Genomic DNA, 25,885 nt, shown 5'->3' on the forward strand with positions numbered 1-25,885 from the left:
GCCATCCCTACACCACCTTCCAGTTTCTCATCAAATTAGCTGCAGAAACATCCTCAAATAGCTTTAATGTTTTTACCATTGGACCACTTTAAGGGTGATAGCTTCAACTAAAGCTTCCATACTTCTCTCTTTCTCAGTAAATATTCTTTGGTTCCTTTCTTCCCATATTGTCCAATACACTGCTGCTCTCGTACATCTCCAAAAGAATCCTTCCCCTCTTCTTTTGCCAATTATAATAGGAGTAGAACCAACTAGGCATTGCAAATTTGGCAGGGGATTCCACCTACATCCAAACAAGGAAAGAAACCATTCCCAAATTGGAGATATAAGGGGAGAAGATATTAATAAGTGATAGGGAGACTTACCATTATCCTTGCAAATAATACACCAATGAGGAGATAGACACCAATTAGTTATTTTTCTTTGAAGAAGATCACATGTATTAATTCTTTCTAGAAACACTTCTCAACAGAAGCCAACAACCCTAGGCAAAAAATATTTACTCCAAACCTCTTTTTGGAAATGTTGGGCCAAGATCATCACTCGGATGAAAGTCCAAACTCGACAATCACCTCTAGAGGGATCTAAGAATATGCATTCAAGGCCATGGAACAAAGATAGAGCACAATCTAATTCTTGTCACACAAACCACATCTCAGCCCCAAATCCCAATCAAGCCCAGAGACAGAATTAGAAGAAACCACAAAAGAAGCAATAGACTCTTCCTTCCTGTTAGAAATAGCATAGATGGAAGGGAACTGTTCTTTTAAAGATGAATTACACATTCAAACATGCTCCCAGAATTTAACAAGGTTACCTAAGCATGGATTATATCTGATATGTGGCAAGAAGGAAGGATAGAAAGGATAAACTTCCAAGGAGACGCTCTTGAAGCCCTAGCCGCAACCCCAGCATCCCAGCCCTCAACCACAAGCCCATGAATATTGGTGATAACCTTTACCCACAACTTATCCTTGTCAACTGAGAATCTCCAAAACCATTTAGCAAGCATTGTTGTATTCCTTTTTTATATCAATAGGGAGTTAGCACTCCTCTTAATCCACTGAAGTCTTACTACCATAGCCCTTGAAAGCCATTTAAGTTCCTTCTTTTCATTTGCACATTCCCATAGCCCATTCTCTTCTCTTTCCAAGCAACCAATAATTATCTTGGTGTCGCCTTCAATAATTAGGTTGTGAAATTTTAACTACTTTGCTCTTTTCAGCCCTTCCAAAACAACCAAAACCTCAGCCCTAAGAAGGTCACCTACACCAACTGACTCGGAAAATAAAGACAAAACTTGTCCTTCCTCCCATCACAGTTTAACTTTATAAACCCTTTAGTAGGTGGAGACCACAAAAAGAGTAAAGACAGCTTTCCTTGGAGCTGATTTAGCCACTTCCTCCCAATTATTCAGCAGCAGCCTGGTTGCAATATCCTCAAACATTTACAAAGACTTCACCCATTGCAACACTCTAATTGTAGCGACCTCCAGAATTGCACTTAAGCTCCTTTCCATATCCTGGAACACCCTTTGATTTCTTTCATCCCAAATTGTCCAACATAAAGCAGCTCTGGTGCATCTCCATAGAGTTTTTCCCCTTCTCTTCATCCCACTTATAGCCGAGGAGGCTTGGAAGTCCAGAGGAGAAGTCCATCTGCAACCAAACAAAGAAGAAAACCAACTCCAAATAGATAGAACAAAAGGGCAAGAAATTAACAAGTGATAACAGATCTCACCATTGGCCTTGCACAAGATACACCAATTAGGGGACAAGCACCAAAAAAGGCCTTTTTCTTTGAAGTCACATGTATTAATCTTTCCCAAAAATGATTTCCAATAAAAGGCCCCTACTCTCGGAGGAATTGGCTTCCCCCACACTTCTTTAACAGGTAAGGGTAAGCCCAAATTGACAGAAGGTTGGGTCAAGGCTCTAAAAAAAGAGGCACAGGAAAAGGAAATAGAAGGAGCTAGAGTCCAAATTCTACTATCAATATTAAAAGGGTCTGAAAATATTCCTTGAATAAGTCTAATCAAAACCAACACATGGTTCATTTCTGAATCTCTAAGGCCTCTCCTAAATCCCAAATCCCCATCAAACCCCGAGTATGAGGCAGAAGGATCCACTTTTTTGGGCCAAGCTATCACTTTAGTGTGTTTTCTTTCTTTTCTCTTTCTTTTTTTTCCTTTTCTTGAGGTTCTTTGTTGCTCTTGGAAGATAAACGTGTTTGTCTTCCTATTGTAAATCTTCTATTGATGAATTAATGAAAGTGTTATTGATCAAAAACAAAAAAAAAATATACGAGGCAGAAGGAATCAAGAAAGAAGAAATTGGCTCATCCTTAAAATTTGAAATAGAGTACAAGGAAAAAAACTGGACTTTTAGTGGTGACTCACCCACCCAAACATGTTCCCAACTTTTAACACGGTCCCCGAAGCAAATGTTGTATCTGACAAAAGGAAGAAAGAGAGGAAGGACAGACTGTATAGCCCTCCAAGGAAATCATTTGTAGCCCGATCGAGCACTGCAGCATCCCAACCGTATAACGACAGCCCATGTACGCTAAGAATCACTTTACCCCACAATTTATCCTTGTCCAAAGGCAGCCTCCACAACCGCTTCCCAAGATGATTCTCTTCTAAATGTTCCCTAGACCTAGGCCTCCATCACTTCTTTTCCTACACACTAGCTCCCAACTAACCATTTGGTCCTTCCTTTCTTCTCCAGGCTCCCACAAAAAATCTCTCATTAATTTTTCTATCGTTTTGCCCACACCCATTGGAGTTTTAAAGACAAATAGGAAATACACAGGTAAATTTACCAAGGTAGATCCAATCAATGTTATTCTCCGTCCCAAAGATACATAATATTTCTTCCAAGTGGCCAACCTTTTAGTGAATTTGTCTACCACAGGGTTCCAAAAATTGTTATTCCTCGAATTATCACCCAAAGGGAGTCCCAAATACTTCATCAACCACTAAGAGACCTCGTGGCACATTAAAGAGGCACAAACCTATAACTCCCCCTCATCCATATTCACCACCACCACACAGCTTTTGCTGAAGCTTAATTTTAAATACCCTGCTAAAGTCATCTCCTTCACAAAAAAAAAAGATGGTGTCATCAGCAAACTGTAGGTGTGTAACCAGAACCCTATCCCTACCAACTCTCCAACCTCTCACCAAACCTTTTGCGTCAGCTCTGTCAATTAACTTCCCAAGCACCTACGTTACAAGGGTAAACAAGAAAAGGGAGAGAGGATCACCTTATCTAATCCCTCTAATGGCAAGAAAGTGATCCACTACTATTCCATTCACCAAAACTAAGTAATGACAAGACTCAAGGCAACCCTTAATCCATTTGCACCACTTTCCTTCAAACCCAAAATTCCTCAACACCTCCAAAAGGAAGTATCAATCCACCAAATCATACACCTTTTCCAAGTCAAGCTTACACACTAATCCTTTCTTTCCATTTCTTCTAAAATCCTCCAAACTTTCATTGGCGGTAAGAATTTGATCAGTGATTTGTCTATTCCCTACAAAAGCCCCTTGATTCAAAGAGATTAAAGAAGGAAGTATTGTTCTAATTCTCCGAGACAGGACCTTAACGATTATCTTATAAAGGTTGTTCACCATGTTGATGGGGTTTGTACTCAATAGGATGAATCGTATCAAGCTTCTTCGGAATAAGGGCAATAAAAGTAGAATTCAGCCTCGGGTTGATCACTCCTCTCCCAAAGAATTCATTGAACAGCTTTTAAATGCCCAGCTTTAAGAAGTCCCAACAATCCTAATAAAACACCTTTCCTAAATATTTCCCAAACCTAGCCCACCAAAATTCTTACTTCTTCTAACCACATCCCAACTAACTCTATGATCCCCTTTTTTATTAGCAAATAAACTTTATTTATTAATTTGAAGTAAGATTACAATTGTTTTTACTAAAGAGTTGCCCAATTTATAAAGAAATCAAATGCTTTCAAGCACAGAGGCCACCCAGTTTCTTTTTCACTGCAGCAGTTACAGCTTTGCCCAAAATAATATTGGTCTATATGCCCCCCGTTTTGCTAGAGCATCTACCATTCCGTTTGTTGTTCTTCTTACCCATCCAAACTTTGCATTAACCTTTCATGCAAGATGACCAATCTCCCTGAATGCAAATTTGTATTTCCAAGTGTTGATCGTATATTCTTCTTCCCATCCCAACTAACTCTACGAACCCTTTTTTCCTCCCCTAGCTCCCACAAAATAATCCCTCATAAGTTTTTCTAGCCTTTTACTAACCCATCATGGGATCCTAAAAACCAACAAAAAGTATACTGTCAACTTGGCAAGAGTAGACCTGATTAAAGTAATCCTTCCCCCCAAAGATAAATAATTTTTCTTCCAAAAAGCCAGTCTTTTGGTAAACCACTCAATTTCCAAATTCAAAAAAATTACTACCGCTAGGATTATCCCCCAAAGGTAACCCTAGATAGTTCATCGACCATTGAGAAACCTTGCATTCCAAGAACTTCACTCCCCCTTCAACCTCTCTGCCCCCTCCCCCATATTAACACCCACAAGCCAACTTTTATCCCAACTAATCTTCAAATTCAACACTTTTTTTCAAATATGAAACCAATCATCTTCAGATTACGCATCCACCTAGGATCATCCCCAACACAAAATATAATCGTGTCATTCGCAAACTGTAGATGGGTGATAGGAATTTCCTCTCTACCAACTCTCCATCCCCTCATCAAATTTCTAGCATCTACCCTAGAGATTCATCTTCCAAACACATCAGCAATCAAAGTAAACAAGAATGAGGAGAGAGAATTCTCTTGCCTTATTCACCTAATGGCCGGAAAATGATCCACCACTTTACCATTCACCAAAATCGATGGCAAGTCCTAACACATCCTAAGATCCATTGGCACCATCTACCACCAAAACCAAAATTTTCCATAACCTCCAGCAAAAAGTTCTGATCAACCAAATCATAGGCCTTTTCCAAGTCTAACTTACAAACCAAACATTTCCTCCCAAATTTCTTCATCTCAACAACACTTTCACGAGCAATCAAAATCTGGTCAATTATTTGTCTGTCTTTAACGAAAGTTCCTTAAAAGGGAGAAATCAAGGAAGGAAGAACCTCCTTAATTCTTCGAGACAACACCTTAGCCATGATTTTATACAAGTTCTTAATCAAGCTGGCTGGCCTAAAATCTTTTAGGTGTGTTGCATCATCTTTCTTTGGGATTAAAGATTTAAAGATGGAATTAACCCACGGATTGATCACACCCCTCATAAAGAATTCATCAAACACTTTCAACAGATCATCCTTAATCACATCCCAACAATCTTAATGAAGAAGACCACTATAAAACCATCAGTTCCCGGTGCTTTGGATCTATCCATTGAGAACACAACTTCTTGGATCTCTTCCAACTCATAGGTTCTTTCCAGCCAATTTTTAGAATCCTCTATCAATTTAGTCCAACCCAACCTCCTCCAACTCTTCACAAAACTCCCTCCTCTACCCATATCCATTGGGACCATAAACCTTTGTCAGAACCCATTCAATCCCATCAATGGCTTGTTGAAATTTGATTGATACAGTGAATTTACCAACAAGTTCCTTCATCCCAATCAAAGACCCACCATCCCAAAGCGTGATTATCCCCTATGAAGATCTCCAAGATTGGGATATCGCCCATTTGATTCCCCTATTTTTCCAAATACTTCTTGCCCATCAATTATCAAATTCAGTAATTTGGATTCTTGTAATAACACAACATCAAGCCTCTCTTTTCTCAACATTCAACATTGCCTTAATGGAAATCGTGAAGGAAACAAAGAGGATACCAGATGTCCAAACCCCCCAAAATTACAAATAGGCCCAAAACATAGATTATCTTTGTACCACTTGTTTAGCCAAACCATCTACCAAATTGTTGGCTGATCTTCTAACCCAATTCATTTGAATCAACATATCCCAGGAGAGCATTTTGAATCTCTTAAGGCCATCCGTTAGGTGCCAACAGACTCCTCCCCCTTTTTTTAATCAGTCCAAAACTGATTTGGAGTCACCTTCAACAATTAGCCTTTCCAAGCCCAAATCCTTAGCCTTCTCAACCCCAAATACAGAAAGCTAAGAATCCTATAGATGCCACATCACTATGCCCAGCTAGACCCAAGAATAAACCACAAATGTTGCCTTCCTCATCCCTGATAGCTCCTCCAATACCTACAGGACCTGGATTGGCCACACTGCTGCCATCAAAGCTCAATTTGAACCAGCCACGAGGCGAGGGAGACCAGACCACTGATTCAACTTGTCTTCTAGAAGATGAAGCAACTATAATCCCCCAAGCACTAAAAAACCATCAATTTGAAAATCTGAGAACAAGCTCAAGATCTTAACCCAATGGTCCACTCGAAGGGTTATGGCCTCAATCAAAGCTACCTAAGTTCCTTCCTTTTCACCAAAAATTTTAGAGTTTCTTTCCTCCCAGACTGTCCAAACAATTGCTGCCCTTGTACAACTCCACATCAGTCTACCTCAATCAAAGCTACCTAAGTTCCTTCCTTTTCACCAAAAATTCTAGAGTTTCTTTCCTCCCAGACTGTCCAAACAATTGTTGCCCTTGTACATCTCCACATCAGTCTACCTCATTTAGTAGTGCACCTGCAAACAGAAGGGGAAAACCACCCTTCCAAGCTAACAGGAGAAAGCCACCTGCAACCAAAAAGTGAGGGAAACCACTCCCAGATAAAGCCAACAAAAGGACAGGAGATTAAAAGATGAAAAGCAGTCTCAACATTAACCTTGCACAAGCTGCACCAGTTGGGGGACAAGCACCAGTTTGGCCTTTTTCTTTGAATCTTATCACAAGTATTAATGCAACCACGAAATACTTCCCAACAAAAGGCACTCACTCTACGGGGAATGGGAGGGCATCCTTCATAGGGAAAGAAGGGGAAGGAGAGGGGGAAGAAGCAACAAGGGAATTAAAAAAGGATTTGCAAGTGAATGCCCCAGCCGAGTTAAGGGTCCAGATCCTACTATCCACACCAGTGATTTAAAAGGCGGGCCTCAAGCGCACCTAGGCGCACAAGCGAGGCACATTTTGGGGTATGCACCTCACCCAGGTCCTAGGCGCACCCCTTTCAAATGAAATATCTTCTTGTTTGGGCTTGCCTCAAGAGCGTGGTACAAAGGCGACTAAAAAAAAGATTGTGGGTTTTACATGCTTGAAAATGGTTTATATGTTTGCTTTTATTTTTAAATTTCCATTTGAATACGCTTTACATGTTATGTTTATGTATTTTAATTTTGGATAATTGATTTTATAAAACATTTATTTTAAATTTTATGTTTATACTTTTTATTAAAATTATATTTAATATTTTTGCATTTTTTAATTCTATTGGTATTTTTTGAATTTTCTGATTTTTTTTATTTTTTAGATTTTTTTGTAATTTTGCGCCTTTCTTAAAAAGGCACGTGCCTCGGCTTACGCCTTGCGCTTTTAAAACACTAATCCACACCCCTATCCCCAAGAACCACAAAGTACATCAAGGAGAGCAAATCAGAAGCAAGGGGAACTTCAAACTCTCTTAGATTCCTAATGAAACCAAAGTTCCAATTTAGATCAAAAGGAAATGGAGAGGAACAAAGGAATCAGCCACCACCCTACCTTAAAGGTTGGAAATTATCATAAAGAGAAGGGAAAACCTCCACTAAAGGGGTTTCTTCCCCAACCTAAATATCCTCTCCCAAAACCTAACCTTTTGACTCGAGACCAAATCATACCTAATGTGATTGAGGATGACAAGAAGACAATCGTGGATGGCTTCCCAACGAAGCTCTATGAAGATAACAAGCATCCCATCCATTGTTTGGTATCCCATAAATGCTTGCTATCACTTTGGGCCAAAGTCTATCACTCTCACTTGGGAACCTCCATAACCATTTACTCAATAAATCCCAATTTTTCAATCTAATATTCCCAATCCCCAACCCTCCTTCTGCATTCAACTTTGACACCTTTTCCCACCTAATCAAGCGATCTTTCTTCCCTTGATCAAGTTCCCACAGAAAAAAAAAAAATCTCTCTTTATCTTTTCCAACTCTCACAATAGTTAGGGGCATCCAAAAAACCGACATAAAATAAACAAGAAGGTTTACTAAAGCAAACTTGATCAGAGTTACCCACCCACCTAACGATATATAATTCCTTTTCCGGCCAGCAAGCCTCTCCTCAAACCTTACCACCACTAGGTTCCAAAAATTCAAATATTTGGGGTTGTCACCAAGAGTGAGCCCTAAGTACTTGATCGGCCAATTGCCTTTCTCACAACCCAAAAAACTTGCCATCTCCCCCAACAAATCTTCATCCACATTAGCTCCAACTAAAACACTTGTATTCCAATTAAGTGTCAAGTTGGAGACCCTCTCGAAGAGATTCACTACCAACTTCAAGTTTTCCACTCTAGTCCTATTGCCCCCTCACAAAAAACTAGAATATCATCTACAAAATGTAGGTGAGTTATCTGAAATCTATCCCTTCCAGCTAACCAGCCCTTAAACAGCTGCAAGTTATTGGCTCTTATGATCAGCTTGCTAAGCACATTGGCTCTTATGGAAACCTTGTCTAAGGCCTCTAATTCCTTCAAAGAAATCCACCACCGACCTATTGACAAGAATTGAATAATGAGTAGACTACAAACACCCTCTTATCCATTTGCACCAAAACTCTCCAAACCCACAGCTTCTCATGATCTTGATAAAAAAACTCCTAGTCCATGAGATCATAAGCTTTTTCCACATCTAGTTTCACCACAACTCCTTTCTTCCTTAGTCACTTTTGGACCTTGACACGCTATTTGCAATTAGGATCTGATCTACGATTTGCCTATCTTGAACAAAAGCCCCTTGAAACAGAGATATGAGTGAGGGAAAAACCGTCTTGACCCTAAAGGGCAGAACCTTAACAATTATCTTATAAATGCTCGCCACCAGGATGATGGGACGGAAATCCTTGGGGTGGGCAGCACCAATTTTCTTGCAAACCAAAGCTATAAAAGTTAAGTTCATTCCCAGGCAAATTTTGCCCCTCCTATGGAAAGCCATCAGGTTGCGGAGCTATAGATTTGTTCATTGAAAAATTTACTTCCTTGATTTCCTCCTCTTCATACCTTTTCTCCCGGATCTCTACTTGATCATTCCCCAAAGTCTACCAATCAAGTCGCTCAATTGACCAACTATTAGTAAGTGGTCTAGGAAGGATTGACCTAAAGCGATCTACAAAGGCCCTGGCTATCTCTGTGTGATTAGTAATCTAAGTAGGGTTTTCCTCCTTTCATTTGCAATGGCATGAAAAAAATATCTTATTACCATCCCCTTCCTTGATCCATTTCTCCCTAGACTATTGTTTCCAACAAATTTCCTCTCTGAGAAGAGTTCCTTCTTCATAGACCACCGCAAATCTCTATCACTATCTGATAGGGGCCCTCAATCTCCTCAATCAGAGAAATCGTACTAGTTTTCTTTTCCTCGAGTCTCCCAATGGTCAATTTGTTCCACTCTTTTATTCTTTCTTCCCTTCTTACTTCCCCCCCTACCATTCCCCTTCTCCCACTAAATTTCTTATCCTCTTCCACGCCTCCCAGAGCTTTTACGATTTTGTTAATGGTGGTCGTCTTCCACAGAGTGAAAGGGATACCAACCAACAAGACCTCAAATGTTTCAATATTAAACTCCTTACTATTACAAGAAGAAGACCATCATTTGATTAACATCACCCCCCAAATCCGTCTCCATTATTTTGAAGTTTACAATATTATCCCATGTATCCAAAATTGCCCTACTATCATCGAAGGGAAACATCGAAACACCATAATCAACTTGGAGCTTATTCGTTATAACCTTCACAACCACTTCCCAATCAGACACTTTTTTCCAACCTTCACAATTAATCTTTGTCCCCAATTTCAAATATTATCCTTCAAAAACAGTCTTTAGATACTGCTTCTATTAGCAATCAAAACTGGATATGGGTTTTCTTCGTGCTAACGATCTTTCAACCCTTTCGCTCAGGAGTGTTGTTAGCAGATTTAGGAGAACCCCTATCAGGTGAGTTATCCTGATTAACTCCCGACTTCACTCCTTCAAACAAGAGAGTACCTTTTGACAATAAAAAATCTTGGAATTTCTCTAACATCAACCGCCAGCCTAACCCTTGTTTTCCTTCTGGGAAGCAAATCAATTGTTTTCTATTATTATCACAAAAAAAAACTCTTAACTTCCACAAACCAACCCTTTTTGTTGCACTTCAGAAACACCTGATACATTTCTCTCAGTAGCTTTGATGAGCTTCTCCATCCATTAAACTTCACAGAGAATAGACCTCCATCAATGAATCCTTTCAACCACAGCACCGCTACACCAATCAAGAAAATAGAAGCCTTACCTTCCTCTCTAATCTTCAATACCAATTGTTTCCGGCTTTTCCCCTCCTCCAAAATAAACTTCTTCGCCTCGAACTCCATCTCACTACTTCTCCACCCCTATATATCTATGCCTATAAATAAAATCATTTATCTGTTTTGAATCACATAGAAACCACTTAATGGAACACCTCTCTAAAATCACCCGTCAAAAAAAAAAAAAAAAACTTAAGCTATATGATTGACATATTACATGCATGTTTATGATTGACAAACTATGTGTATGTATATTCACTTATCTGTGTAATTATATATGAACCCTAGAAATGTGATCAAAGTTCTGTTAATTTTGAAGAAAAAGTATGGATGTCTACATGAAATGACAGACTAATTACAAAAGCCCCATGTGCACCAAAAGCAAATATTTTTTTGCATAAACATGTTTACACTTGTCACATGATCTGATCAATTGGATTCGAACCCACCAGACTTGTCATGTTGATGGTTGACAGTTCATAGCCGGGTTGTGCACGTCTAGTGGTTTCAGATGTTTCTTTAGGTTGGAGTGACACCAGGCCTGCCACACAACCTGCTTCTGATGTCAGACAAACTGTTCGGTTAGAGTAATCTGCAGTTGAAATGGTGTAATATGATTGTATCTAACACTATGTTTTAGTGGACCTCACATGTATCCTGCTCTGTCCCACCCCCTTAATCCCCTTGTAATGTATAATATGTAATACCAAACAAAAAAACTGTGTATTAAATAACATAATAGCAAAGAATAAAAATCATATGCTCTAATCTTTTAATGCCAATTACCTGAAATGAGTAGGACAAGGGGAAGATCAATTTCAAAAGATCGTGTGAGGCAATTAGTCAATTACAGGTTTTAATACAATTGTTGGGTACATGCAAATAAATATATCAGATGTGAGACACGTCTATAACAATTAAGGGGCATGTATCACAAAGAAAAGTTGATAATCCATCTAAAATACCATATGTCATCCATGTTTTGTATATTCCCAATGTATAGGTTCTCATTATACATGGGATGATGTACTCTTTTGCTTACTATATTAATAGAATACAATGCTTTACCTTCTCAAAAAAGTACCATATTCCATTGACTCTTAAAAGACATGAAGCACAAATTATGAAGCAATTGGGAACAGGAACCACCATGTGTGTACCTTCTTGTTTTCTTAATAACAGACATTTTCCAAAAAGTGGGCAGCAGGTTTAGAAAATTGACATTCCTTCTAGTTCTCAGTTATTTCTAAATACATGGTTGGTCCTCTGGATCCAAAGTTCAAAACACCCACGTATTCATTATCTCTCAACCATTCGGGCTTGTTTTCCAAGTTAAACCAATCACTATGAAAACTAGGGAAACTATTCATTTTCCCACTGAATAGAATTTTCCAAGGAAATTATTTCTTCCCAACGATTCTATGTTCAACCAACAACAGCCTATACATGCAGTCTTACAGTCCCACAATGGGCATCGTATGATTGTTTGAGATCATAGGCTGATAAGCTATGGCAAGTATGGGACATTTGCTCAAGTACCAAAAGTATGAAGGAAAATTTATCTGCAAACGTGACAGATATTAGCCTATAATCCAATGAATCAACAAATATTGACTTTGCTCAGTAAAAAAAAAAAAGTTCCACGACCAGCTAATTTACTTGCCTAAATAAAATTCTAAAAAAAAAAATGTACACACTTTTTCAGTAAAATGAGAAGACAAAAGAAGGAGATAGCGAGAGGGAACTCACGGAGAATCAGAATGGACTTTAGCCCGCTTGTGCTGGAAATCCCGATTGTGATTCCCTCTTGCCAAACCCAAGGAAGATTCTTCAGCTATACCCAAGCCGTCAACATCCACAAGACCCTGACTACTGGCTGAAGAATAGCGGTCAAAACAACGAGAAGTCCCAAAGGCAAGTTCCCATGCAGCGAAACAGTCACCAGCCGTGTCGTTATCCCGACGATCTCTCGCGGCAACTTCTATTTCCGATAGCAATTCTCCAACGGAACTTTCCCCATCAGGCGAATCATCCAATGTTCCACGCCCCCCCATTCTTGAAGTGCCAGATTCCTCGTCTTCCATATCCGCATATGAAAACTCCTCAGATTTACCTTCAACCGCAATATAGACTTTTTTCATGCACCTGATGTTTTCTTCTTTCTCTTCTATTTCATCCCCAAAACCAAAACAACACCAAAGCCTCATGCAAGATGCAACTGCGCAAAATCGAAACCAAAACCCTAAAAAGAACGTTGTTTTTCCACACAGAAGATGTTACCTTCACAAACCCTAGATCAAGATCCCATCTAATCCTGTCTTGTATAAACTAATGAACCACTTTCTACATTTCCAAAGCCCTTGCAATCCAGCGGTCCCCATTCCACGTAAATCAAAGCAAAAATAAATTTAAAAAGGTACCTATTCGAAACGCTTCAAATGCCAAACCATGTAAACAAGAATTCTCCAAGGCTCCACACCTGAAATTGTTGCTGGAGATAATTTTACAGATCTGATCCGACTTGACCTACACTGACCATCTCCTCTCTCTCTCTCTCTAGTCTACCTCTGCCCTCTACCGCCCTCTTTCTGAAATAGATCGGCGCTAATGGTGATATTGGAAAGAATTCGTACTTATATGTGGCAGTTTTTGGGCAAAACTCGCACGGACTGAAAATTTGTTCTAATTATATTTCTTCGTAATTGATCTCTCTCCCTCCTACCAAAAAATCTCTCTCCTTTTCAAGTGGCCAATGGATGGCGAGTTTTTTTCAGATTGTGAGTTATTAGATTGTTTTGCACCGATTTAACAATCACTTCCTCCCAACACAGGCCCAACAAACTTTATCAGCGCGCAATTCAGATAATCAGATCTCCTGCCCACAGTAATCCTACCCACCCACACTGGATAGGATATTACAATTATACACGGGAATATCTTCCTATGAATGGTACGTGAGATATTCTTAATGTGCGAAGTTGGGTTATCCCAACCTGGCACATTAATATATATGTGTTGACGTGGTATAGTATAAACTGTTCAACTTGATTGATCGAACTGATGACTTGCAACCCAAACGCAAAAAAAGGTTCATCGTTTAGGTTGGTTTTTTAAACATTGTAGGGATGTTTTCTTGTTAGACCAACAAAAATAGATAAGGAATTGTTTGCAATAAAATGCTCCCAACATGCCACTACAACCCAACACTCCCTTCTCATTCATGGGATATGTATGGGTTATAATGGCTAATTGGTACATTGTGAGCACTAATTGGTAGCAAATTTGAACTCAATAAAAATCCCTTTAACATGTTGGAACATAATAATTAGGATGTCATGCCAGCAAAACATGTCACAACACCCAACCAACTTGATCTTACATCACACATCTCACCATTAAATTGGGGCTTACCATAAAAGTTGAACCTGCCATGTATGAGATGTGGGATGTCAAATGATGTTGTTAGAGAGTTTTAAGCATATTTTATTGGCAAGTGATCCAATTCCCAATATAATTTCCCTTTTACGTGTTGGAACATAATAATTAGGATGTCATGCCAACAAAACATGTCCCAACACCCAACCAACTTGATCTTACATCACATATCTCACCATTAAATTGGGGCTTACCATAAAAGTTGAACCTGCCATGTATGAGATGTGCGATGTCAAATGATGTTGTTAGAGAGTTTTAAGCATATTTTATTGGCAAGTGATCCAATTCCCAATATAATTTGTATCCCCATATCGAATTATGATTTGCTCCTTATAGAGCACCCCTCACATTGCGAATATCTCCAATACTTGTATATTATTCAGGGTATTTGGTATGATTTCCATTTATTTAATAAATGGTACTATGTCATCGCCGTGTGAACATTTGTCCCATGATGCTACTTCATATGTTTATTTATCTTATAAATGTTTGTATTGGTTTACATGCAAGTTAATCATTGGGGGATCATTTAAACATTTCCCCCAACACAAAGGTGTTTATTTACTATTATGCTTATGTGGGCGTCTACCTATCAACAAATACAAAAAAATAAAAAGATTTTATTAACTACTTTTTCAAAATATACATTATGCATGGGAGATGTTACTAGCATATGGTGGGATGTGGTTGTGAGCTTGGTGCAAGGAGCCCTAATTCCCCATATCACAATTCACGAACACAATGGGTCATAGTTTGATATAAGATGTGTAGGCACAAATCATGTTGGACCGTATTAAGAGGGAGTTTTGTGAGCTTGGACATGGACAATACTCTGGGTAATGTGGCCCAACAGCCCAAGTTGTTGAAGAGGGTTTTTAGCATAGTATGGATTTTTCTACCAACATCCACCTACATAACATCATAGCCAAAGGCATTTAAAACCAAAACGGACAACAAACCGGTCAGGGTTCCGGTTCATGGGTTGAACAATCAGTCTATTTGAACCGAATGAATGGCTCATTATGATAAAAAAAATGGCCAAATTATTGGACGGTTGAAATGGTTCAACCACCCAGGTAAGCGATTTGTTAACCAAATCAATGATTTTTATTTTATTTTTTGTGAAATAACAATTATGGGGTAAAATGGAACCGGTGACCGATTTTCAGTTTTTTCGGTCTAACTACCCAATCCAATCCAGTTTTAAAAACCATGTCACAGCCACACATTATACATGGGGAAATGTTCCCAATTCACGAAGATAGTGTTTTATGGGTAGAAGTGTTGTGGGTAGGAGATCATAGTCATATTCACATGATACATCAATCCATTAACGAAGACCTTTTCGCTATCCTCTTTCTGATGGAGCAGGTGTGAATGATACGGTGTCCATCATCCATGTATGATACTTTCGGTTTTGAGGCTAGGGCCCATTAAAAAAATTAGGGCTTCGAGGAAAAAATCGCATGAACAAGAACCAAACTTGTGCTGTGTATAGTGTGTTATGACGGAGACCAGATTTGCTTCTAACACGATACTTTTCACATCAATCTCACAGGTATGTCTCTAATCTCACCATGTATTAGGAACATTTCCCATATTTATGTGTTATTATTCATGGGAGATGCTCCTAGTTTACAGTGATATGTGCATGTAAAGTTCAGTGTAAGATGCCCTCTGTGATGAATAGAACCCAATTTGTTATGATGGTGCAACCAATTAGGATTGTCTTGGCCAAATATATCCACTGTCTCTGAAGAGTCTAGATCTTCTCCTCACATAGTGCACCTCATGGAATCTGGAGTGCAGGCAGACAGTCAGTTGTTGCTCTTTCACAATACATCCTATATTGGGAGTATGGATATGCTCCTCATAGAACGTGCCTCACATCAACCTCACAGTGCATTGCAGTTATGTGTTGAGAACATCTCTCGCACATGATGCTATCATTCATCGAAAGATATTCCCAATACAAGGCTGTGATGCATTGTAAAAATTGTGTGAGGCGTATTCTATGAGGAGCATATCCGAACTCATGTATTGGGATGCACATGTAATGAAGATGTTCCTAATATTCGGCGGGGACATGTTAAGTTGGTATAAAAGGACAGATTCGGACTCCTTATTTTAGGGGAATCTAATATCTCGTTGTTAATGATCTACCAAACGGTCCAAATGACTTTTAACTTTTAAGTTTTAAGGCCTGCATCTTTATTCAATAAAAATTTCAAATCATAGCTACCAATTTCAACCCTTATTATGGGCCTGGGCTTCAAATGGAGTAGAATGCAGTATCGAGTACCGCTTGATGAAGTAGCAAATAAAACCGTAGAGCCATTGAATGATAGCTTTTGCTTCTTTCCATAAAACTTTTACTCGATCAAATTGAAGATGTTATAACCAAATAAATAATTTTTATCTTTTATGTTGTTTTAGGCTTTTCTTAAACAAAAACACTGTTGAAATTTTATATTCAATATGATAATTTTTTTAATTCTCCATACTATTTATACAGAGTATAACTTGGGCAGGCCCAATCCAAAGCTCATACGAATTAAGTCCACCACTTTACATGAACTAGGCTCGAACTCTTGGTCGTTGTTTTTGGTTCGTCCCAAAACATTAGCCTTTCTATTTTTTCTAGCTTAACTCAAGCTTAGTCCTCAGGTAGCTTATGTCCATCGTAAGCCTAGCTCAATCTTAATTCAATTCGAGTCTGATTCAATTAAACACACATATATATTTTCATTGCAGTCTAATTGGCCTCTAAGCCTAATCAGAATCTATCAAATTTTAGTTTATACTTGACCTCAAGCTTAAGTCTTATGCCCAATTGATAGCAGTATAGCATTGGGCCCGGTTTGACCTTAAACCTAGTCTAGACTATTTGACTCCAACGAACATAGGGATGGTAATACCCTTTTACGGAAAACATAAAAAGCAACAAATAATGGAAATATGTTGGAATTTGTATTGCTTTCATAACAACCACTAAATTGGATTAATACGAAGGAGGGTCTAGGTTTTGGAAATTTTATGTGGTTTGCATACATAAAGAGGTGTTGCTTATAAAGAGCTAAGATTAATTCCTTTAGTGAACAAATGTGAATATTACACATCTTCAATAATATGATAGATCAAGTCTGGGCAAATAAAGGGGTCGTTCATTTTTATTGGTGTGAGTTCGAGGGATGAGAGAGATAATAGGTGTATAAAGAATCAAAGTTGGTTTAGATTAACACTGCAAATAATCTTATTATTTTTTGGGTAATAATCTTATTATTTAATGGGTGAGTAATGATAATGTTTAAAAAAGTGACAATGTATCAGCCCGTATCAACTGTTTTGCTTATGCTGAGGAATCGGTTTACCCATGGATTTGGTTCTGGCGTTAGCGGTTGCAAGATTGATTTCAAGGTTTACCTATGGATTTGATTTTTCTTTGCCACCATTAACACCCCCCCCCCTAAAACATCAACAATAATAACGACAGCATGATTTTGTTGATACTTTTAACCACTATATGTATAGTGTATGGTGGCATTGCATATGTAGACCCAATTGACTATGGCTGAATACAAGTCTAATTTAAAATGAAATAATTGAGGGGAGGTTTGGAATTGTGGCCGTTTTTCAAAAAAACAGTGCCACGTCAGATCCACATAAGTGTTTCAATAAATGCCTATGTATCTCATTGTTTGGTTCAATCAATTACTAAAAATCGGGCATGTCTCAAAAATCAGGACCCCACCGATCCATCTTAATTTTCTCCCTTACTCTCCCTTTCAGTCAAAATCTCATTATCCCCCAATCTATATCGTTCTCCAATTTGTATAAATTTCATAGTCGAGAGTTTCTTGTGAATTTTATCAAATCGGTGTAATAATTTTTGAACCATTCCAAATTGCTCTCATGTTCTTTTGTACAATTTGATTAATATCATATAAGTGTGAAGAAAATAATAAAATAAAAAAGTGAGAGGGAAAATGAGAGAAATTGAGGGAGAACAATATAAATTAAGAGAGAACGAGAGAGATTGAGGGAGAACAATAAGTAGAGAGAGAGAATGAGAGAAATTGGTATACATAATGTAAATACAAAAACCAAAAACAATATTTATTTATTTTCAAATCGCATAGTTGTTGAGTAGATAAAGATAAATGTGAGTGAAAGAGTGTGAGAGAGAGACTAAAAACCTTTTTTTTTCTCAATCACCCAACAATAAAGGGCAATTTTAATATAAACTTTTTATTGTGTCCAATATGGAATAAGAGTTCCATGTTGACAATTAGCCAGATAACCCTCCAATAACATGGCGAGGTTTTTTATAACTTGAAATGTAGAGTCATTTGTTAGAGTTTTGTTAGTTTATGGACCAACATTGTAACTAAAATTTAAATGTACAGTAATCGGCTCTAATTATAATTTTCCCTAATTTAAAACAAATTCAAAAACAATGCTATTTATTATCTAGATGGTGGGTCAATGATCCAACTTTTCAAAAAAATGCATGATGTCATAATTGAATAATAAATATTTAAGTTTATTTTTAATCATAATGTTATTTTTATTTATTTCTATCTTAACTATGATATATCTAAAATTAAAGTAATTGATATCAAGAAAATTTTCACACATGCAGCACATGTGCTTAATTACTAGTATAAGGAAAAGAAACAACATGAACAACAATAAACTTATTAATTTTTCTTATTTAATTTTCATATAGATCAAGAACAACTAATGAAATGAATACTTTTAGATGTACTCAAATTATTGTACATTTTCAAGATTTGTAAAATAAATAAATTATTATTAATTTGTATTCATACAAAATATAATAAGAATTTAAATTTCACATAAAATATGCTCAATAACAATACTATATGAATATGCTTTAACCAAATTTGTTATTTAGTTAATTTATATTAAATAATTTGGAATGTCATATATGGCTACCCTATTTTAGTTTCCTCTAATAAAACTCGTGCATTGTATGTAGATCCACTAATATTATTATAAAGTAGATACTTGCATTTGTTTTGGTGTAGATGATAAAAATTATATTTGATAAACTCCTGTTATATTATCTTGTATGAGAAAATATATAATGTAGGAAATAGATGTGTAAACGGTATTAAAAAATTTGACAAAATTGAATCGAATTCAGATTATTCAAATGCCATTGTTGGTCAAATTCGAATGATGCATTTTTACCGATTAATTAATTGAACCAAATTCGAATAGGAGTCAATCCAATTTGATGATTATTCGATTTGATAATATTATACGTAATATCGATATATATTAATATATTATTTTGTAGGAGTACAATGAATGATGACTTTTGAACATTTTATTTAATAATATTATTTTAATAACAAATAACTGAAAGAAGACAGACACGCTATGGTGATTTTTCGGTCAAATAAAATGATATTTTAATAATAAATCAATTGAACCGATGCAGATGTTATGATGGTTTTGGAAACCAACAAATTAATATTTTGTTGTTTTTTATCAAAAGGCCTGAATCTCATTAATTATTTTGTACTTTTCATTTCAATCACTTTTAATTTATTATTCATCTTTTTTCTTCCTCGGTTCTTACCCTTCAACATTTCTTTTTTGCAGCTTCTTTTCTTTTGGTCCATTGCAACTTATAAGTTTTAATGTTAATCTCCCTTTCTTCATTCCTTTTTCTTTTTTTTTTTACATACTAGTATTTTTATTCTTTGTTTCTTAGTTGCTTTCTCTTTCTTCCTCTCTCCCTGTCTATTGTTCTCTATCCCTTTTGACGTTGTAGAGCACATGAACATGTAAAAAAAAGGAATAATTTGTTTTTTGAATATTAGATCGACAAGGAATGAAAAAGAAAAATCAAACTATGTTTCTTCTTATTCCCCTAGTGAAGAGGTTGGGGTTAAAAATGTATTTTGAAGTCAAATCAAATTCAAATATTCGATTATTTAGATGAATTCAAATTTGATGCGTTATTTTAAGAAACTGTCAAATATTGAGTCGTATTTGAATATGCATCTATTTAGTCGGTTTCGAATTCGAACCAAGCCTGGTTCGATTCGAATTCGCTCCGTTTACACCCCTGGCGAGAAAGATGTGGTACGAAAAAGAGTTTTAACCAATCAAAATCCACCCATGAATTTTGATAAATGACAGCTTATTCACTACCACTCTTATGATTATAGTATTAGTTATTTTGGAATGTTATAACTTTTCCATATCATAGTTGAACCCTATCTTATACAGGTGCTCTTACACTGATAAGTAAACAAAATTATAAGGTGAAAGGCCAATAAGGGCTAGTGGCATAGTAGGATGGTAAAAAGTAGTAAGAATGATCACTCATAAATTACAAGTGAATGTGGCATTAATCGCAATAATGGTGAAATTCGTGATTTAAAAGGCATCGAAGAATACATGAGAGAAGCTCTTAAGCATGGAGGCATATCTCTCTTCCAAAAGACTTTAGATCTCCTATGCACAATAACTCTACCCATGTCTAACCACAAAAATGCTCATTTTGTACATTGGGAACATTTCCATGTGCATAATAACATGAAGAGGATGAGATGTTCGCTGTGTATGGATGCAATGTTAATGGGTAGAAAATCTGGACCCGACTCCTTTCAAAAAAAGCGTAGACAGAGGCATGCGAATATGATGAGCCGTGTGATTTTGTTGCGCATCTCGCTTTTGAGTTATAATTGGTGGGGACATGGAAATATTGTGGTCCTTACTATATATTATCACAAAATTTGGCAATGTCTTTATGTTGGTAATAGCACTTGAAAACTTGTAACCCAAATCGACATTCAATTAAATTATCTTATAGTCGAATGGGCCTTATACATGATCAAATCAAAATTGGATGCGGTTGATATAGTTCGATTAATAAACAGATCGAATTTAAACATAACCATTCGCTCCATTAAAAAATTGACTTCGATTAATAGAGAGCGCGTTATGTGCACCCATGGGTACACTGGATGTGTGAACCCGTGAATGAGAGAATGACACGTTGACTTGGCCAACATTAGCATCCGTTTGGGCGTTAACATGGTCCAATCGGCTTTTTCGGATGGTTCATACGGATACGAACCGGTCTGGGACAAAAGGCCCCATTCCACTGAATCCTACCCATACATCAAACCTTTCCTCCATCAGCGGCAATAGAGCTCCGGCGGTTCATCAATGGCAACAAAGTGACTTTCGGCGGCGACATATTCTTCTTCTCCTATTATCTTCTTCTTCTTCTTCTTCGACAAGTAACTCCAGTGGTAGGGCCGGCGATCATTCTTCTTCTTCTACTCTTCATTTTTCTTCTTCGACAAATAACTCCGATGGTAGGGCCGGCGATCATTCTTCTTCTTCTTCTTCTTCAGTGATAGGCCAATCCTAAGGACGAAAATGTACAGGTGGTAGGACCGGTACTGAAACACAATACTAGATGAGCATGAGTGAGGATTCCACTCCATAAACAAAACGAGCGAATTACATCCCGTGCTAGTATACGGTTCTAAACCTAATTACATATCAACGAAAAAATGAAATGAAAGAAAAGAATAATCAAAGTATTCAAAATGAATATCTAAGCATCATATGGCATATGGTAGATGTAGCAATTGCTTATCAATAGTAAATTTTAGGGTTTAATGGCATAAAAAAATAGAGATCCAGAGATTAGGGATTTGCTTATTTTTTTCGAAATGATTGGTTGCATCCATCCATCCAAATGTTCTGCAGGCTTCACAGCAAAACCTTAATTTCCAAACTTAGATTTCCTATAGACAAAAAAAAAAAAAAAAAAGCTTCAAAATCATTACAACTTCAGCTTGCGTTGTCTCACTGTTTTTTAAGACATGGTACGATTTTATATGTTGGAGAATGAGAATTTGCACTAACAGTGCTTGTGCTAGCTTGGCCCAGTCCAATCCCATCTTCCATTCCATTTTCTTCAAATGATTCGTTTATGTGATGACACTTAAAATCTTTTCAAAGATTTTTAGTTATAGTTATAAGATAATATTGCTTAATATATTAACAAAAAAAAAACTATTATTTTTCAATAAAAGATCGGACCTGCCATTGAAGAAGACGATGAAAAGAGGATAAGAAGAAGAAGAGAAGAGGAGAAGAATAAGAGAGAAGAACACATCACCGTCGACGGTCTTATTCTCGTCATCGATCAACCACCAGAACTCTGTCACCACCGATGGAGGAAGGATAGGGTTCGGTGGAAGGAGCTCTTCAAGGGAAACAAAATCGAATAAATGAGGCCCTTTTGTCTATGTTCCAAATCAGTTCATGTCCGCACGAACCGGTTTATGTTCGCATAAACCGTCCAATTGAACCAATCAGATAACGTTAACACTCAAATGGATGTTAACATTGGCCTGGTTGATGTGTCGTTTTCTCATTCGCGGGTTCATGCGTCCGATGCACCCACGAGTGCACAAAACGTGAACTTCGATTAATATGTATATTTATTAATTAATGTATACTAAATCTAAACTACCTTACATAATTTTGAAATTAACTATTTTGCATAATAAGTTATATGGGGTAAAGGATAAAATATGTTTCTAAATCTTAGTTTTTATCATGTTTTTTTAAACCGAACCAGTCATGGGTTTGGTTATTGGTTTGAATGGTCTGACCATTCGGTCAGGGGTTCGGTTCGAACGGTCCGACCGTTCAGTCTGGTATGGTTTTGAAAACCATGGTTTTTATTTCCCTTATTCCCTTTTCCCATCAATTATTCAAAGAAATAAACTTAAACATTATTCATTTCGTATATGTTAAATGGTGTTGTTGATGTGTGGGTTGGAAGCACTGTTTTTTGATAAAATGTTTTTTTTTTCCCGTTTGGAATCGTTGCTGTCAAGTATGTCGTTTCTTGGAGCAACAACAACTTTTCTGTTTGGTACCAATGCTTCAAGAAACGTTTTTTAGCACTGATACCCATTATCCAATGCCACATCACAACCACATCATTGCTTTGTTGGTAGCAATGAGTTGCAGCTCCAGGAAATGCCAAATTTGGCATTGCTCCAAGCCATGCTTTCCCGACATTTCTTGGAGCACTGTTTCCTGAAGTATCGTTTTTTCCAACGTGGCACTGATGTAGCATCGTTTTGTGGAGCAATGGCAATGATGCCAAATAGACGCTTCATTTTTCACCCAACCCCTTCCCTGATGAAACCACTACAATATTTTCTTCGCCTACCATCGGTTGTGAAACACTTTAGTATTATGGGTGATGATTTTAGCTCGGGCTCACATCAAGCCCACAAATTTTAAGGCCATGCTTGGGCTTAATACTTCAAGACCGGTTTGACTCACATATATTTAAACTTACGCATTTTGTGTATAATGTATACATGTTATTTTACAATATATTATATATTTTATATATAAATATTATTAACATGACATGTATAATTTATATTATATGTAATATTTTATATTATATAATGTATAAAATAATTATATATGCATGTCATGTCATTTAATATATAGATATGTAATGTTTTATATATAAGTGACATTGGCCAGTAATCAGGCCCAGGCCCGTATAGACCTGGGTTAGGGCTTATGTTTCAGGCCCAGAACCCTGGGCCTAAGTTATTGGCCTTATCATAAGTGCAAAGCCCGACCCGACCCATGATCACCCCTATTTAGTATGCATTGTTTAATTGTTGTTTCCGTTAGGTCATGAAACAACGCTTAATCTCTCTAACCCTTTGCCGCTAATAATAGTCTTTTGGCTTTATTTGAGGGTATTCTAGAATAGAAAACTAGTAAAAGGTTGCAAGAGGTTAAAGCAAAAATGAGAATAAATGAATGAGCTTAAAAAATGATAAGTCGTTTTACCCTTTTGGCTTAGTTTGGAAGGAGTACAAATGCACATATTTAGAGTGAAAACCCTTATATTTTGTATGTATTTACAATATATGTATTTGCATTTGTACTCTTTCCAAATTAAACTTTTTTTTTTTTTAATTTCATGTGGATTTTTTCTCTCCATATCTCACATTGTGTCTAGGCGAGGAAAAGTTGGAACTTGCAACAACCTGAGTAGCCAACAAATGGATGAAATGATAGTGCAAGTTTGTTTTGGAACCAACCATTTCAACTTTGTATCTAAGCGTTTAGTTACGGTTCTTATGTTATGATTTTATTTATTTCCAAGTTAAATTTTCTTTTGTTACATTCTATTGAACTCGAATGATAATCAGAAACCCAATCCATTAGATAGAATCCGATGTAACCGTTTCTGGTCACATATCAATTTTTTCGTGATGTACCAATTTTTTGGCTAAGTACATCGTCATTTGACCTGCTCCAAAGTGGCCTGTGACTCAGAGGATGAGGGAGTTCCCTGGTGGCGAACTACATGGTGGTGAGCTATTTGGTGGCAAACTCCCTGATGGTGAGTTACTTGGCGAGCTCCCTGGTAGTGAGCCACCTTGATGAGCTGCTGAGTGCGCTGCCTTGGTGGCGAGCTCCCTAGTGTAGTGCAACCCGACTGTCCTTTGCATGAGATGATATTTTCCTCTTTGTAAACGGCGGGAGCCGAGGAAACTGTGAGAACTGAATCAGATGACCCAGATGTGTTTACCCGACGGGGCCACTCCGATGGCTAAGTTAGCACTCTGACAGTAGAGAGCTTGAAGATGATATTAGAGAAATGAGAGAGCTAGAGAGTAGGGGTTACCTCCATTTTTCCTCTCCCTCTCCCCTCTTGGTGGTCGGAGTTCTTATATAGCAGTGTCCTGACAGATATGGTGTAACCGCCTTTGATTCTTTGACACAACCATTATTTGCCAGGGCTGAGCTGGTGGGCGCAGGTAACCGTTGCATGGTATGGCCCTACTAAACAGGGGATGCTTGTTAGGGACCGATAGGCATAGATGTTGCCTGGCCAGAGTCGTGGGAGCAGTCTCCAGATCTAGAAGGTACGATTGTCAGGCGATACACCGAGCTACCTGGTACTGTGCTACTGCTAATATGTCGAGATGCTTTTTCTTGAGGCAAGTCTTTGAGGCGTACTAGGAGGTGAGCTATTTGTAAGACGACAGGCTGTCTGTGGAGTGACTAGTTGCTTATGGCGAGCTGCCTATAAGTGGCGAGTTGTCTATAAGTGGCGAGCTGCCCGTAGGTAACGAGCTGCCTGTAAGTGGCAAACTGCATATTAGCGGTGAGCTGTCTGTAAGTGGTGAGCTGCCTGTAAGTGGCAAGTTGCCTATAAGTGGCAAGCTGCCTGTAGGTGACGAGCTGACTGTAGCTAGCTCGAGCTGTCTAATTGACAAGATGCTGCACTTAGTTGGCATGAGGTGCCAGGTGTCATAATTTCATTGTAGGGCCAAATCCACCCTCATCAGAACCCAAATTCAAAACTTACTTCCACATCCTCGGATTTTGGGTCAAATTCGGATGAGAGAATTTCATTGTTGAATCAAACTTAGATTCATGTACATTAGAATCCAATTCGGATTCATGTGCATTCTTAAAATTGAGAAAATTCCACTTTAGTATTATAAACTTTGGGGGTAGTGTCACTTTAGTACCCGAACTTTCAAGCGTGTCACTGTAATACCTAAACTTTCAAAAAGTGTCAAGTTGGTATCTACCATTAACCGTTCTTCAATTGTTTGTTGAAATTGCCAAAAATACCCTTCAGAAAAAGACATTGTCATTGTCTTTTACATTGAGATTGAAATGGGTTGAGTTGTTTGAGGTTCTAAACTAATGAAGTCATTGTCTTTAACCTTTAAATCTGAAACACATTATTGTTAGTTATTTCTTTTGCTTTTAGTTATTGTTTTCATTTATCATATTTCATGTTTTTTTTTTCTCTTTTTCTTTATAGATAACTAGTTTAATATTAAGATAGAAGACAATAAATAGTATCTTATTTAGGATAGTTTTGACATCTTGACATTGCTGATG

General features: G+C 37.4%; 1 protein-coding gene across 3 annotated transcripts in view; it reads right to left on the bottom strand.

Annotated features, from left to right (window-relative positions):
- LOC148842193 (F-box/LRR-repeat protein 15-like) overlaps positions 1-13,251 on the bottom strand; it is a 29,259-nt gene extending 16,008 nt beyond the window's left edge. Inside the window, exons 1-2 of one of the 3 annotated variants that reach the window (XM_088960026.1) lie at positions 12,227-13,193; positions 10,927-11,030 (exon numbers count right to left, since the gene is read on the bottom strand). Coding sequence is in view for 1 of the 3 variants with exons in the window: in XM_088960025.1 (XP_088816151.1) it covers positions 12,227-12,684 (458 nt within the window). In the remaining 2 variants the exon portion in view is untranslated. Of the gene's footprint in view, positions 1-10,926; positions 11,037-12,226 lie in introns of all 3 variants that reach the window. The other 2 variants (XM_088960027.1, XM_088960025.1) reach the window with 2 other exon arrangements.
- Between the last annotated feature and the right edge of the window lie 12,634 nt (positions 13,252-25,885).

Source organism: Nelumbo lutea, chromosome 8, assembly GCF_056320005.1.
Source record: "Nelumbo lutea isolate HS-2025 chromosome 8, American lotus-T2T, whole genome shotgun sequence".
Classification (NCBI taxonomy): Eukaryota; Viridiplantae; Streptophyta; class Magnoliopsida; order Proteales; family Nelumbonaceae; genus Nelumbo; species Nelumbo lutea.